The sequence below is a fragment of the Anopheles moucheti genome, chromosome 2, assembly GCF_943734755.1.
Source record: "Anopheles moucheti chromosome 2, idAnoMoucSN_F20_07, whole genome shotgun sequence".
NCBI lineage: Eukaryota > Metazoa > Arthropoda > Insecta > Diptera > Culicidae > Anopheles > Anopheles moucheti.
In genome coordinates, this window is record NC_069140.1 from 67250842 (window position 1) to 67265996 (window position 15155).

Here is a 15155-nt window from a genome sequence, read left to right on the forward strand (position 1 = left end):
TCTTCGATGTCCCCGTCGTCTTTCGTCGGTATCGGTACAGATTTTGGCCATCTATCTTGATCGTAGACCAACCACTGAGGTCCATGCCACCAACGCTCACATTGCAACAGTTCTTCTGGCTTCAGTCCTCGGGATATGTCCAGGAACATGACGCCATTCTGTTACTGTCGTCTCTTTCTGTATTTGCGCTACCCTGTTGGCAACAAATGGGTTCCGCCGACGTGGTGGAGAGTTCAGCCAGTACAGTACTATCATGGAAACGGTCCAACAAACGGCGATCGTAGATGTCGTTAGAGCGCTTTCACGCTGGACAAATTTGACAGTTCGAGCGTTCGACGAACGTTACTCAAATGCAGTTTGATGAATGAAATTTAGATAGCTCGCTGTGTTCGCGAACTGGTTGTGTGTGAACGTAGCACGAGCTCCGCTTTGCACCAATTTAAGCCACGAAAGAGGCTAGACCACAATTAAAATATGAGGTCGCATGGCTACAAAAGTTGACACGTTTATTAAAATAAAATAACTAAAATTAAACTTAAAACGCCTAGCCTAATCGCACACGCACGCACCCTGCCTGATCGCTTACCTGTTGTGTAGTGTTCCAGCGTGTGCTCGGCATGCAGTCTCATGCTGGTCTCTAGCTGTTACTAGCCCCACTTCGACAAAGGTTTTGGATGAGCGTTTCTCTGCGGATGCACCTGACTTCACGTAAAGCAATGCGGTTATTGATTTGTATCTATTTTATTTCATATTCATCTATAAAGATCAAGACCGAGTGGAGTGACTCTCTTCACATTAGGCGCATTAGGGGGGTCGGTTACACTCTTCGTGAAAGGCGTCTCCGCACTCTGCACACATTTGTTCACGGTTGCACTTTTTCTTTGTGTGTCCAAATTTCATGCAATTCATGCATCATGTATTGTTCTACTGGCTCAATTTAGTACACTGTATCAACAGATCTTGGTATTTTTGTTGTTTCGAAGGCGAACTGGCGAAGGCCAAGTCTCAGTTGCATTTTTTACCTTGATCGAACTTCCCGCGTCCCTCATTTGTGTAGTTTGCATAGGTTTACATCCGATCGCCATTACTTTCGCTTTCGCAAACAGAAGGGTTTTATGTTGCTAACGTTTTTCCTTCGTTGCCACACTGTACTATCCTTAAAACTTTCTCAGGTTAATTGAAATCGAATAAGTCTATTCTGTTCTTCCTTTTATCTTAATTCATTCCTTATCGAGGATAGCATACTAAGAGCCGAAGCTTCAGCCAACCAGCCGAAAGAAAACTGAATAACATACCTCCTCATGCGCCATTCCAGCACTCCATCGCTCTAACCTCTAACCTCGCGGGCATGGTCGAGAAATGCTGGCGGGCACGATTTTTCTACGGTAGCTGATTGTATATCTGCTCTTTTAAAAACTGCAATACGTATGGTATAAGTTAAACAGCGGCAAACAATTGTCATGCCACCAGAAGCGTTACTTTCCTCAATCATATACATGTAGAGGGGCTCCATTCGCACTTTTGTTCCCGTCGACATTTTCTGCTTGTTTCTTCTTATTCTGCACAACCACAAGCCACCGCACTTGCCGGATTTATAGGTGCAGGACTACGAGAGCTGACAAAATGCCAACAAATTTGTCAAGTGACAAAATCAGCTTGTCAATTGCGCATTTTCTGTATATAATAGTTCTTAAATTATTAATTATTTACAACCTATCGATTGTAAAGTATTGACAACACTTTAACCAAACTATTGGAACACTTTCTATTAAAAAAATAATTAAAAAAACCAGAGCTGCAATAATCAAAACTCATTATATACAGTGAGAAAAATTACTGATCGATCACTCGAGTTGGTTTTCCGAACGTGCAACTACTCTTCACTATTTACGCTTCGCGTGAATTAATATTGTGTAGCTGGCGTTTAGAAATTATTTCTACTCTGTCGGTGTTTTCTATGCTGCTGACCCGCTACGTAACATATCCTGCTTGCTTCGTACTTTCTTTGCCTAGGATCACATATTTGGTTGGAACTATCTCCTTATTTTAGCATCAAATCGATCCAGCCAATCCGATCGATAACGAGCGTCCATCGATGACCCTTTTGTCGAACCCAATTCTGCTCTTAGTACCACCCAGCCGTTGGTCCTCTAAACAAATTCGTTATATTCAGCAACACCGGGTGAAAACTGTTTCGCCCGGCTCCTGACAAGACGTTGTTTACAGAAACTGACATCTCAGTTCATTTTCGCCTGGTTAGCAAATCAAGCCACCACATACATTCCTTCTGAATGCGGCAAATTGTTTAAGTTGAAAAAACGTAGTTTTGAAGAATAGGATAACGGATTTCTCTACGATTTTTCTATGAAACAGTTTTATTGTAGTTTAAACGAAAAAAAAAAAAATCGAGCATTTATAAATATTACTGCATAATATATTACGATTGATTGCATTACTCTTTATTATTTATACTTTGAAATTATGTGTTGCTGTACGTAATTTTATACTAACTTGTTATACATCTGTTAAACACTCCTATACTTGCAACTACTTCTTCGAATCCCCGGCTAATTTCAAAAAACCGTTAACTGCTTCTGTAGTCGGTGTTCCATAGCCGCACTTTCCTACCTCTCTTATCAGGTTAATAACATTAGTTCTGTTTGAAAATTGAATTTTTGGGCCAGTTCTATCGAAACCCGTACAACTGCAAAAAAATTGTCTATCTTACAGACAGGATCATCGCGACGGGTTTGATCATTTATCCACGCTGTCACTGCTGCAAAGAGCTCCGCATCTGATTTCAACATTTTCTCCAAACTGTCCAGCTGTTCCGGTGTTTTAATAATCCCGAAATGAAAACCACTTAGAGCCTGCGATGAATGGACTGTTCTGACGATGTCGTGCACTGTTGAAACAATCGCCTATGCATTATCGCTCTTGAAACCCAGCTTCTGCGATATTGTAATGAGTTGTTTGTTATCCAATCTGAGCTGCTTTACTTCTCCCCCAAGTTGTATGACGTTCTCCCCAAGCTGTTTTACGTCTTCCCTCGTTTTAGCTTCTGCAACACCGTCTCGTTTGTATTGTTGTTGGTAGAAGAAGAAACTCCGGATGGACCTTTGCGTTTACTCTGTATTATGTTTGCGGTTGGCTGTGGTGGTTCTGGCAATACTGTGGTAGTTGGAGTCTTGACGTTGAAGGCTGCTGGTGTGTTGTTAAAGCTTGGACTATATTGTCGGCGTATTGTCTGGTGTCGATAGACGACAACATTTGGTTTTGAAGCTCTGAAGTTAAAGTCTGCTGGAGTTCTGTTGTCGAAGCTGGGACTAAATGCGTGATGTCAAGAGACGGCAAGTGGATCTTGGATACAACATGAACACCATTGTCTACGAAAGCAGTTTTTTGACTTTCGTCTAGATGGAACTGATTAGTTGAAGAATACATCTTTATTAACTAGTAGGCTTGCCAAGAATCTTGCAAGTAATGTATGAGATACGTACTTTATCCTGCCTTAATATACTCAAATTTATAGTTGTAATAACTTACCTGTACCACATATAGGAATGGGTATATTTTTACATGCATATTGCATGTAAAATGCATGCCCTTTATGCATATTGCTTGGACGTACACGAATTGGATTTTTCCGTGTTTGATTCTAGCAACAGGTACTAAATGTAGAACTTGTTCTAGCTGACAACCGTGTTAACGTGCTATCATACGGTGACAATTGTCTCGGAGACTTTTTAGGTTTAGGTAGGGTTAGGTTTTAGGGTAGTACAGGCATGATACGGATTACAAGGTACGGTCAAGGTCAGGTACGGATTAACAAGTATGAAAACCAGTTATGCCTACATGAGTAATGAATCATTACAACAAACGTTTGTAAGATTCTTGTCTTTTGCGCTCATAGGGAGCACGTAAAAGCATCCTACACACAGTTGTGGATTCTATTCCGGAGCCTGAAACGTTCACGCTCTCTGCACCCAATCCAAAGTGAGGACACAAGATATAAATATTTTTCCAACACCACCAATGATTCATGTTAGAAATAAGAATGCAATTCGAATAATCTTTTAAATAACTTTTTTGGTAGTCCTGAAAAGGACCTTTTGGAAAGGTAATAATACCTTTGATGGATATTGCTGTCCGGTACTGGCCCGTCCACTCTACCGATGTCCTTTTGCGATATGCACAACTCCGCAAGTTTTTTGCGGTTTTTTTGTTTTTTTTTTTAGTGTTATCAATAATTAAGATTAGAAATGCAAGTCGAATATTCTTTTAATTAACTTTTTTGGTAGTCCTGAAAAGGACCTTTTGGAAAGGTAATAATACCTTTGATGGATATTGCTGTCTGTTACTGACCCGTCCGCTCTACCGATGTCCTTTTGCGATATGCACATCTTCGCATGTTTTTTAAACGCAGCCTATCAGCTGCATGGAATATTTTAAGCTTTAACATTCGTTCAAACTCTTTCATTTCCTGCCTTGAAAAACCAGAAACTCGCAGCAGTAGAGTTTGAACAACCACATATGGTTTAAATGAAACTTTTGATCCAGAATTACCGCCACCTAGCCTGCTACACTGCACCAAGAAGTCTGCACTAATAATAATATGAAGAGCATCATTCAAACGGTTTGGTGCGTCACGACGAAGCACCAAACAATCTAATTGCGCCACCATACTTTCCATATTATTATCGTGGCTTAAAAATTCCTCCAGTTTATAAAACTCCTCCTTGGATTTCACAGGAGAAATTCTTTTAGGCACAGTTTCGCCGGCGGAGATTGCGCGTATCCCTGTTCCCTGGACACTCTGTTGTACAATTGTACGGGTCAATTTGTACATATGAGCATTCATATGTGCCAAACCATCTGACATTCTTTTGATGTCTTCCCTCATTTCAGCCACCGCACACATAACGTTGGCCATAGCATTCACTCCTGGCTGATGCAATTTTTCCATTTGCTGGGAATGTTGCGTGTCTTGGAACAACGGCGGAAATTGCGTACCTTCCATGGTGATGACAGCGTTAAACTAAGCTTAACAATCCAATAATCCAACAAATACATCTAGGTTATTTAGTAAGAAAATATCAGTTTCCTAGAATTGATACCTTTCCCCCCTTTCCCTAAAGAACACAGCGACAGAAACGAATCCGAAATAGTAGGATATTCTTTTACACATATACGTATTGGTGCGGTAAAATGTGCGAGTACAATAGTATGCAGCAGTGGCGAGCGTCCATCAACGTTCGACCATCGGGATCTTGTGCAGCATCATATCTGAAATACGGAAACAAATGCAGAGATGGTTAGACCTGCACACGCAAACTGTGTTGCTATGTATGGTTCAAAACAATTTAACTTATAACTGTAATAACTGGCCAACGCTTTCTCAAACCCGTTATACCAGTGGTGTCCACCGCCTAGTTCAGCAATTTTACTAGACGCGCATGTCTCTTGGTGCGCAGCAAAGTTCTGGCGGATCGAGGCACGCGAACGCCTGCTCTTTGAAAAAGCTACAACACCATGTTGATGGACCGGTGCGTTTCGTTGTTAACCAACGCCCAACAGCGAATCCCGTCCTCGAGCGACATTGTCTGGAACGTGCGCTCCATCTCAACTTCCTCGTCACTGTCGTCCTCGTAAGAATTGTCGCTCTCGCCAAAATCGGAAAAACGATCAGCTTCTTTAGGATCCACCGGTATCGGCTCTTCCGGATCCACCGGCTGCTCCAGACCCAGGGGAACGAAATGCGCCAAGTTCGACCCGATCGACGACTCAAGTTCGACCGTCGAACTGCAGTCGTGAATCGGGTCGAACTTCAGATAAGTTCGACCTAAAATTGGATGCACCGACGAAAAATGCATGTCAAATCCGACCGAAGCGCAGTTCGAAAAATTTGTATGGATCCAGGCGATCGCGTTGGTGTGGGTATGAAATAATTCTCCATGCCGAATTTGCGAATTTGCGAGAGCACAAAAAAAGTAGGGGGAGTGAGAACCAACCACGGATTACCACTCTCGCTCTTTGCCCCCCTTGTTCTGCTATCTGCTTGTGTCGCCCGCGTGTGGTTTGTCGTCTTTCGCGTTTTCTTCCGATCGTTCTCGGCGGTGATATTTTTCGTTTCCTGCTTTCTTCGCTTCGCGCGGTGTCAAGCGTTGGTCTTGTGTAGAGTGTGTGGGTGGTGGGGGTTCGTAATTTCTCTCCAATATTCCAGGGTCGCGCGCTGTGTTCTATTTGTCAACTCTCTTTGTCTTTGCATTGAGTGTGGGATATGATCGATCCATTATCATTATCGATCTATAACTTTGGTGGATCAGCCAAATGTAACCCACCAACCGACCACCACCACAACACCAGTTATAATTCTGGAGAATCAGTTGCTGCCTCCATGGCGACCGGTGTTGAACGATGGTAGCCTGTCAAAGCTTTTGTCGGGGCGTCCAGCTTACCATATGTGGTGTGAATGTCTTGCTGCTCTGCTTTCTTCGTGAGTTGGGCTCGTCTCGTAGTGGCCGCTAGTCCGGAGATACGGGGGTCGCGAACGATTCCGGAGGGCTGTTGTGGCAAGGACAACATCGGTTCTCGGTGATTGTTAAAGGGCGGCGTTGCCAGTGCAGCACAAGTCTCTACGGGGGTACCATTGGCGCGAGCGGCGTGATAGCGAGTTATGCAAACGTGCATAACTTCATGGGTACAGTAATCCGACCTGAGAAAATGTAGGCCTTCCATTACTGGCTTACTTTGATTTTATGTAGTAAGTCTTACTTTATGACTGTGATAGTAAGAAGATTGAATTGTTGCAAATGTACAACAATACACAAAAAAAAACTAGTGACAAGGCGATCGCACCAACCGAGCATGTGCGAGATTAGGCAAAGTGCAAGGAGAAGATAGCATTCGAAAAAGATAGAACCAAAGTTCATTATATACTCATATATACTGTATCGGTAGAAAAAGTCAGTAAAACTCATTAGTAACCAGTGTTACCTGAATGGGAATACCTACTTGACCTTAGACATATGAAATCAGTTGCAGTTTTCCAATTGTGAAAGACGTCGACTTTCGACGAAATTATGTGCAGTGCGTACGAAAGGGATAGGGGTATATTCTGACGTAAGATTCTTAAGAAGTGGTTAAGTGTAATTTGGAGTACTCATGTACTCATGTACTCATGTAAAATGATATGTAGCATATGAGCATCACAGGCCAAGTGGGAGCTGAGCGCAAAACAGAACGTGTCGTATTATTTGCGATACATTTCATTCGTGATATCTGACCATGGTTCGGGACTAATAAACTACAATGGCCAAATATCTAAAACACGATGCAAGATGTCCAGATCAGGCAAATGACTATCTCAGACTAAGAGACGAAGCCGCTAAGGCTTAATGTCTGTAAAAACCTAAAATATCAACAATAGTGCTATGACTTGGAATATATTTTGCCGAATAGTTTTTTTTTATATGAGAGCCAAGGTTAAATCCAAGCCAAGGCATCTCGAGCGATGGGAAATTTGACAAATTATTAAACTAAATGAAATAAAATTATTAACGTCGACCAATTGGGAAGAAAACCTCTGTTTAAACATCTTTAAGTTTACGTACAGAATGGAATTCTGTTGCATAGCCCTGTAATCGGGCCGATTAGCTAGTCTAATCAAAAATTAACATAACATATTTTATATCACATCTCGTGGTACCGGATTTGGTTTGAATGCCGAGCGCTTTCGTCGTCGCCAAAAACTCAACTGATCGAAATGGCATTGTGACGGAGACAGAACGTACGTGCGAGGAAGACACATTCAACAAACTCACCTATAGAAAGCAAATGCACTCGTGCTCAAAATGTGTGGGAGAAGAACGGTGGAGAGGTAAGAGGCAACTTTCCAACATGCGGGAATACGAGCAAGAGGGAAATAGCTGTTAGAGCGAGCTCTTTCAAATTTTGTATGGCACTTGTTTCGAATTGTTTTCCTTGGGTTAGGGGAAATAATATGCATGGAACACAAGGCGGTACACGGTGCCACAGACTATAAAGCAAAGCAAAAGGCTGTAAAAGGTAAATGTAACAATGTGATGATACCAACTAAAGACATAGAATCGCATAGTCATTAGAAATACCAAAAGCCATGTATTTAGTACCATTTTGTTATATAATACAAACAAGTGACCACATACGGCTACACAAACAATACAAAACAATGTATTGTAATTGCATCATATCTTGTGTAACATATCACAATCTTCGCGATTTGGTGTTCAAACGGTGCTGGTGTGTGCATAGCGCCCATCTCGGTACATCTCGGTTGCTCGATACAGGTCCCGGATATAGGCAGCAGAGGCCCTCACTCAACACTCGGCCCGAAATGTGTGTAGCAGCGGAACAAATGTTAACTCCTGCTTGTTCCTGCTAGTGCTTACCACTAGCTTACACACGATTTCGTCCGTTGTCCACTGCAGGTCCTTTTCGCGCGACAGGTCACGAATGTATCCTTTATAGATGAGCATAGCGTTCGAGGCCAAAGGACCATCAAATGCTGGCATTTTTTGGTCCATTTTTTGTCCTCTCACGAATACTTTCCCTATATCAACATCCGTGCCAGCCGCGGCAGACAGCAGCTTGACGATATTGCCGTCCGTGCTAAGGAACCAACAGTTTGCCATGTTGCTCTACAGCGTGCATCGTTCGCGAACGTACACCTTCGTCAGGAACTTGGATTCCACCGACGGATAGGTGATGGGCCGTCCCAGCGGTTTGGGCATTTAGTAGTGCTACATCTCCGAGATCCGATTTACAACCTGCTCGAGACTTTTCCAACCACTGCGAAGCAAACGCTTCAAATGTTGGAGTTCGTTTTCCAACCGGTACGTCGCAATGGCAGATAATGACCCGAAACGTTCAACTTCATCGTGCACATGTTGTGAACGTTGCTGGTCATATACCTTACCTCGTATACCGTTTCAAAATCCTTCACGTATTTGTCCAACATTTGAGCCGCAATTGGCCACTGTGCCTTGTGCGCACTGGTAGACAGCAATGTCATGGCACAAAACAGCAACATAAAGTGTTGGTACTCTGCAGGCGAAATTTGCCCCTCTAGCACTATGAAGGAACTGTAGTAAAAGAAGAAGGCAAATTCGGAACCCTTCCAGTAGCCCACATACTTTATGTGGCGTGGCTTGCGATGTACCTCACAGGGCTGGGCCGTCCACTTCAGAGCCGCTGAAATTGTGTCCCACTGGGCTTTTTTCCACTTGGTAACGGTGCCCATTTTCCCGTCGCGTCATCCCATCAGCATGCGCTTCACGGTGCCAAGGTCTAAGATGTGCAGTCGATCGCCGACCGGCACCATGTCGATCTTCCACCATGTCGAACTGGGCGAGTTCAACTAGCGGCGTAGCAACCCGGCGGTGTCCAGGCGTATCATTGCTACGGAATCCTTGGTCCGTGCGCTTCGGGGCTCACTCGAAGGGAAACACCATCGTGTTGGCCTGCCGGTTGTATTCGCCCCGAACCGTGTACTTTTGGCAACTCCAGTAGCCCGTGTGACCAACAACGCCTAATGAAAATAAGAATAGCAAATTATATCGCTCCCGTAACACACTCGCATAAAATGAATGTACGAGCTAACAAAACACAATTATTCCTACCTTTCAGGAACGCCCTGGCAGGAGTGTCGGCGACAATAGCACGAACCTTAACGGCGATGTGCTGCCCGTGGATGAACATACCATCCCGCATAAGGCCGTTCAATTCGTCGACTACAGGGCGCAGGTACTGATCCAGGCTAGTGGGCTTTGTGAACCCACTATAGATTGCTGCCGGCAACTCGTCGATGGCAAAGAGCACTGGCCAAAACTGCATGGCCCCGCTCTTGTGAAGCGGCAATCCATCAACTGACAACGTCAGGGTGAACTGTTGAACCGTTGGTGGAGCCTCCAAACTGAAATGCACAAACAAACGATGGTTAGATTAACAGACGACACGTGATTTTACAATAATTTCACCTACCGGAAGTAATTGGACAACGTGTTTTTAAAACCGTTGTACCAATAGTGGCCACCGCCAAGCTCAACAATTTCCTTCCCTGCGTTGCGTTTGGTTTACAGCAAGGCGCTCGCAGTGCTGGGCACTTTCGCGCCTGTCTTTTTAAACAGCTGCAAAACCATGTTGATGCATCGGTGCGTGACGTTGTTCACTAACGCCCAGTACCGGATGCCATCGACGAGCGACATTTGCTCGAAACATCGGCCCGTGTTCCCTTCGCTGCCGTGATCATCCGACAAGCTGTCGCAATCGTCAAGATAAGACGCATCCTCCGGCTCTGCCGGATCCACTGGCAACGGCTCTGCCGGATTCACCGGTCCAGGCGATCCTGGCAATTCTGGCACCGCCTCGATGGGAGCTAAAACACCGAACCGTATTTTACACTGACACATACACTGCACTCGAACTTACCTCTTCGGCTGAGGCCCGCTTGCTGGTTTTCTTGTGCCAGTATCATCCTCATATACTTCGCCGACCGGCGATAAAAACCACCGGTACTACGTTCGCGTCTCAATTCATCGGTCATGCTGATAAAATCGAAAGTATCGTTTTATTAAACGGGGAATAGCACTGTAGCGTGATGTGTGATCGTTAGCGTTTGGTGTTATCGGGATGGCGCTAAGGTGGTATCGGATGTTGGATCGGATCGGATCGGAGGCAAAGGGGCAGCGCATTTTCGATCATGCGCGAGTACGAGCAAGAGGGAAATAGCTGTTAGAGCGAGTACTCTCAAATTTTGTATGGCGCTTGGTCGAACTGTTTCCCTTGGGGTTTTTCTCCCACACATTTTGAGCACGAGTGCATTTGCTTTCTATAGGTGAGTTTGTTGAATGTGTCTTCCTCGCACGTACGTTCTGGCTCCGTCACAATGCCGTTTCGATCAGCTGAGTTTTTGGCGACGACGAAAGCGCTCGGCATTCAAACCAAATCCGGTACCACGAGATGTGATATAAAATATGTTATGTTAATTTTTTATTAGACTAGCTAATCGGCCCGATTACAGGGCTATGCAACAGAATTCCATTCTGTACGTAAACTCAAAGATGTTTAAAAAGAGGTTTTATTCCCAATTGGTCGACGTTAATAATTTTATTTCATTTAGTTTAATAATTTGTCAAATTTCCCATCGCTCGAGATGCCTTGGCTTGGATGTAACCTTGGCTCTCATATAAAAAAAACTATTCGGCAAAATATATTCCAAGTCACATAGCACTATTGTTGATATTTTAGGTTTTTACAGACATTAAGCCTTAGCGGCTTCGTCTCTTAGTCTGAGATAGTCATTTGCCTGATCTGAACATCTTGCATCGTGTTTTAGATATTTGGCCATTGTAGTTGTATAGTCCCGAACCTTGGTCAGTTATCAAGAATGAAATATAACGTACAAATATACGACATGTCCTGTTTGCGTTCAGCTCCCACCTGGACTGTGATGCTTATATGCGACATATCATTTAAACACGAATACTCCAAATTACACTTAAGCAGTTCTTAACAATCTTGTAAATCAACCGGAGAAACTTTTAAATCAGCTGCTGGTTTGCGATCCAGTCAAACACGACCAGTGCACCAAATTGTAGAAAAACGCTGTTTGTTTTCGCAATCTTTCAACTGTTGTGAACGTTGCAAGGCCTGTTTGGACAGCAGCACTCGATTGACAACCAATTCAAAGTGTCCCAAAAAATCATCGCCTTCCTCTTCAATACGGGCCACAACTTTGGTCGCACATTCCACGCGCCGCTTCATGTGGTCTTCGGTCAGCTGTTTCGGCACACATCGGGCAGAAACTTTGTGATACTGCAAGTTGTTCACAAGGATATGACGGATTGTTTCGCTGCTACACACTCCTCCAAGCTTCTCTCCAAGTCCCTAATTGTCGCACGGCGGTTTTTGAGCATTTCTGCCTCCACTGCTTGAACTATCGCATCCGAGACCGACGGTCGGCCACTTCTCTCCTCGTCGTGAACATTAGTGCGCCCGGAATTGAACTCGCGGCTCCACTTACGCACGTTTTTTTATGTCCATACACTTTTCCCCGTAAACTTCAACTAGTTGACGATGGATTTCAATAGGTGTCTCCTTTTTCGCACTCAAAAAACGTATTACAGAACGCAATTCGCACTTGGACGCTGACACGAGGGGTACCTCCATCGTTGACGGCTGCTCAGCCAAGACTGAGCGGTCGGGGAAGCCTCACCCAGCAGCAAAGTGGTGTGGTGGAACACGGCGGTGTTGCCAGATTTCGCCTAGCGCGTGATCCGGCGAAGTTGCAGCGTTGGAGACCTTACTTTATTGTCAGCCCTCATAAGTGGTGGGTGGAGCTGGCCAATTGGCAGAAGCGGTAGGTCGTTTCTGAGCACAGTGGAACATGATGTGGCCGTCTCGGGAGATGTCAGGAGTAGGTCCAATATGCGATGCATGTTGTTTCTCACCCCGTTCAGCTGAAGCAATCCGTTGAATTCCACGCCGTGAATAAAACATTCACTGGAGGCTGAGGAGGAACTAGGCGTGTAGAAGAAGCGGGAAGGTTCACCAAGAACTGAATTTTCTAGTGTGAAGGACCATTCGATGGACGGCTGATTAAAGTCCCTGTTGCGGAGGTTTTTCGATAACCGTCACTTTATTCGCCAGATTCTACTCTCGTACACTTGTAGACGGACGGATTTGCGGACGGTTCTGAAACTATATTACTAAATTAAGCACTTATTCTGATCCTCGAACCGTCCACTTACTTTCGTCTCCTTTCTGTGTTTTCCTGTTCGTTTTGCTACTTGTCACTTTCTACACGTTTAATAATCTTCACTGCTAGTTTCGTACTGATCCTACACGTTTTCTAGCTGCTTACTCGCGTGCCAGTTGCGCGCCGTTTATCGTCGGGTCCTGCCGAAGCGCGCCGTTACCTTACCGACAGGGGTGTCGAACGCTTTCGTCGCAACAGTCCCCAAGAATAATAAGTTTGTCAGCTGGACGCAATCGATCGGCAATCTCACTCACACTATCGCGAAATAGATTGATGATGCGGGGATCCGTGCTGAGGCTTGGCGGTATGTAGAATACACCCACATAAACGGAAGCGTTTGAACAGTCAATGCAAACCCATACTTGCTCCAACGCAGTGATGCACGTAGTTATTAGTCTGGATGAGAGCTTTGACGCATATGCAATCAATACACCGCCGCCACGGGATCGTGTACTGTTAACTGATGATCTATCACACCGGTAGATTAAGAAGTTGTCTTCACAAAATAGGGCAGTTGGTACGGCTTCATTCAACCAAGTTTCGGTAAGTATAACCACGTCGTAAACGGATTCGCTAAGAGAGAGCCGAAATTCGTCAAGTTTGGTGCGTAAGCCGCGCTTGTTTTAGTAATACATTGCAAGTGGTACCATAACGTGTCGAATAGTAGGAAGCGGGTAGCAATCAGTGAGCATGGTGATTGAAGTGCGGTGTGTAGAATGCAGCGGGGCGTGCAATGGTGATGGAAGCCTAGTGAGTGCATCGCGGTGAAATTGATGTGGCGCTGTTGGCTGAATCTTTGGCATGAAAAAATCTCTCCAGGGTCGACTGCCGGGACGAAGCGTTGTCACGAGGCTTAACGGCAGGAGCATTGATGAATTTCGGAGGGGCTCGTGATATGAGTGTGACATTAGGACTTTCGACGTGCGGCGTATGTGTTTGTGAAGCTTGATGAGGTGAACCACGAATATGGCTCAGCAGCTGGTTGATAGTTTGATGAAAATTACTTTGTGGTTGTGAAGGAACGAAGTTTGTAAACATTCTGATCCTTAGGCCGCTAGTCCAAGTGTGCGGAATAAACGCTGTGTCACGTAAACAAGCAGGGATACGCACTTACAGGACTAATATGATGCGATGCGACACTGGCGCGTAATTCGGCTTTTAAGGGTTCCAAGATAATGGTCTTCATCGAGTCAATTACTGCAGTAAGTGCCGCCTGGAAACCGACCTGCAGACCAGGTCATTTTTTAGTACGGCGGTGCAACCGGTGCAACTCCAGTGCAAGTCGATGCGGCTGTTCACCTCACTTAGTAGCGCGGAAGGAACCTTGATGCATTTGAAGTGAAAAGACGCTTCACAGTAGCAACAGAAGATCACGTTATCGGTTGATTCCAAAGGATAAGCACACGAACAACAAATCGACTCCATTGTTAAACAATTCCGTATGAGCCAAATGGCCGTAGTATGATGCGTTGAACGGGCAACGGAAAAGTGAAACTGTGTGGTGACGGACTAGTTATCAGTTAGGTAAATCAGGCTTAACAGCAACTTTGAAGCAGGTGCTTTGATTTCGAACCAACCGCCAGCAAAAAGAAATCAAAGGAAACAGTTAAAACACGGAAGATAACAGGAGCAGAATTAGAGCCGACTATTGCAGATGACAGGTCAAGTGTCAAGTTGGCGGTGCTCGGTGCTACACGCCAGACAGGTATGCCGTCCGCATACGCGATTATAGCACCGAGAGCTTTTGCGGTGTGTGTCGCCGCTACTATTTTTCTCACCTCTCGTGACGTCAGCGGCTCAGTGTGACGTCACACGAGTGTTTTCAGTCGTCGATTGCGCACAACCACACGCTGTGACACACCCGACGCTGATCGTTGGGCTCTCGTTTTCGCGTAAATATCAACTGATTCTTTCGCAGTCTTCGCCAATCTGCCAGGAAACAGTCTTAAACTCAAAAGAATATCGTTCTCTCACCGGTTTTGGTAGTTTTTCACGCAATTATTCCGCCACAACTCAGAGCGGCACTTTCACGTCCATACACTACGAATGACAGCTCGCTCCTCCCCCCGGGATAACTGGCTTTTTTTTTTATAATGCAAGGTTTAGTTTATTTCAATACAATTGTTACTTCAAATTTAAAACCTCTCCACGCCCATCACCCCGTTCACCCGCGTGGGTTTTGGTGGAGTGATGTGTTCTTTGTTGTCTGTTGTCTGTGTTCTTTTGTATCCGTGCACGCAGGCACCTTACTCATTTATTATAGAGAAACTTTCCCTTTTCCCAATCGCTTTTTCACTTCTACTCAGACGCAACGTCTGCCGCTGGTGCGAATGCCCCGCTGGGCCACTTTATCTTCCGC

At 44.8% G+C, this 15155-nt stretch overlaps 1 protein-coding gene across 1 annotated transcript; it reads right to left on the reverse strand.

Annotated features, from left to right (window-relative positions):
• Nucleotides 1-9470: 9470 nt before the first annotated feature.
• On the reverse strand, nt 9471-10513 carry LOC128298234 (uncharacterized). Its single transcript, XM_053033984.1, has 4 exons — nt 10468-10513; nt 10222-10414; nt 9660-9952; nt 9471-9568 (listed from the first exon to the last, which is right to left on the reverse strand). Exons 1-4 carry the CDS (start codon nt 10511-10513, stop codon nt 9471-9473), a joined length of 630 nt encoding a protein of 209 aa, XP_052889944.1.
• Between the last annotated feature and the right edge of the window lie 4642 nt (nt 10514-15155).

Bases quoted from the DNA above. Each gene is read 5' to 3' on its own strand.
- LOC128298234 (XM_053033984.1), bottom strand. From the start codon at position 10,513: ATGATACTGGCACAAGAAAACCAGCAAGCGGGCCTCAGCCGAAGAG. The intron at 10,415-10,467 runs GTAAGTTCGAGT...TCGGTGTTTTAG, and splicing joins AGCGGGCCTCAGCCGAAGAG to CTCCCATCGAGGCGGTGCCA. The intron at 9,953-10,221 runs GTACTGGGCGTT...TGTGCATTTCAG, and splicing joins TCGCTCGTCGATGGCATCCG to TTTGGAGGCTCCACCAACGG.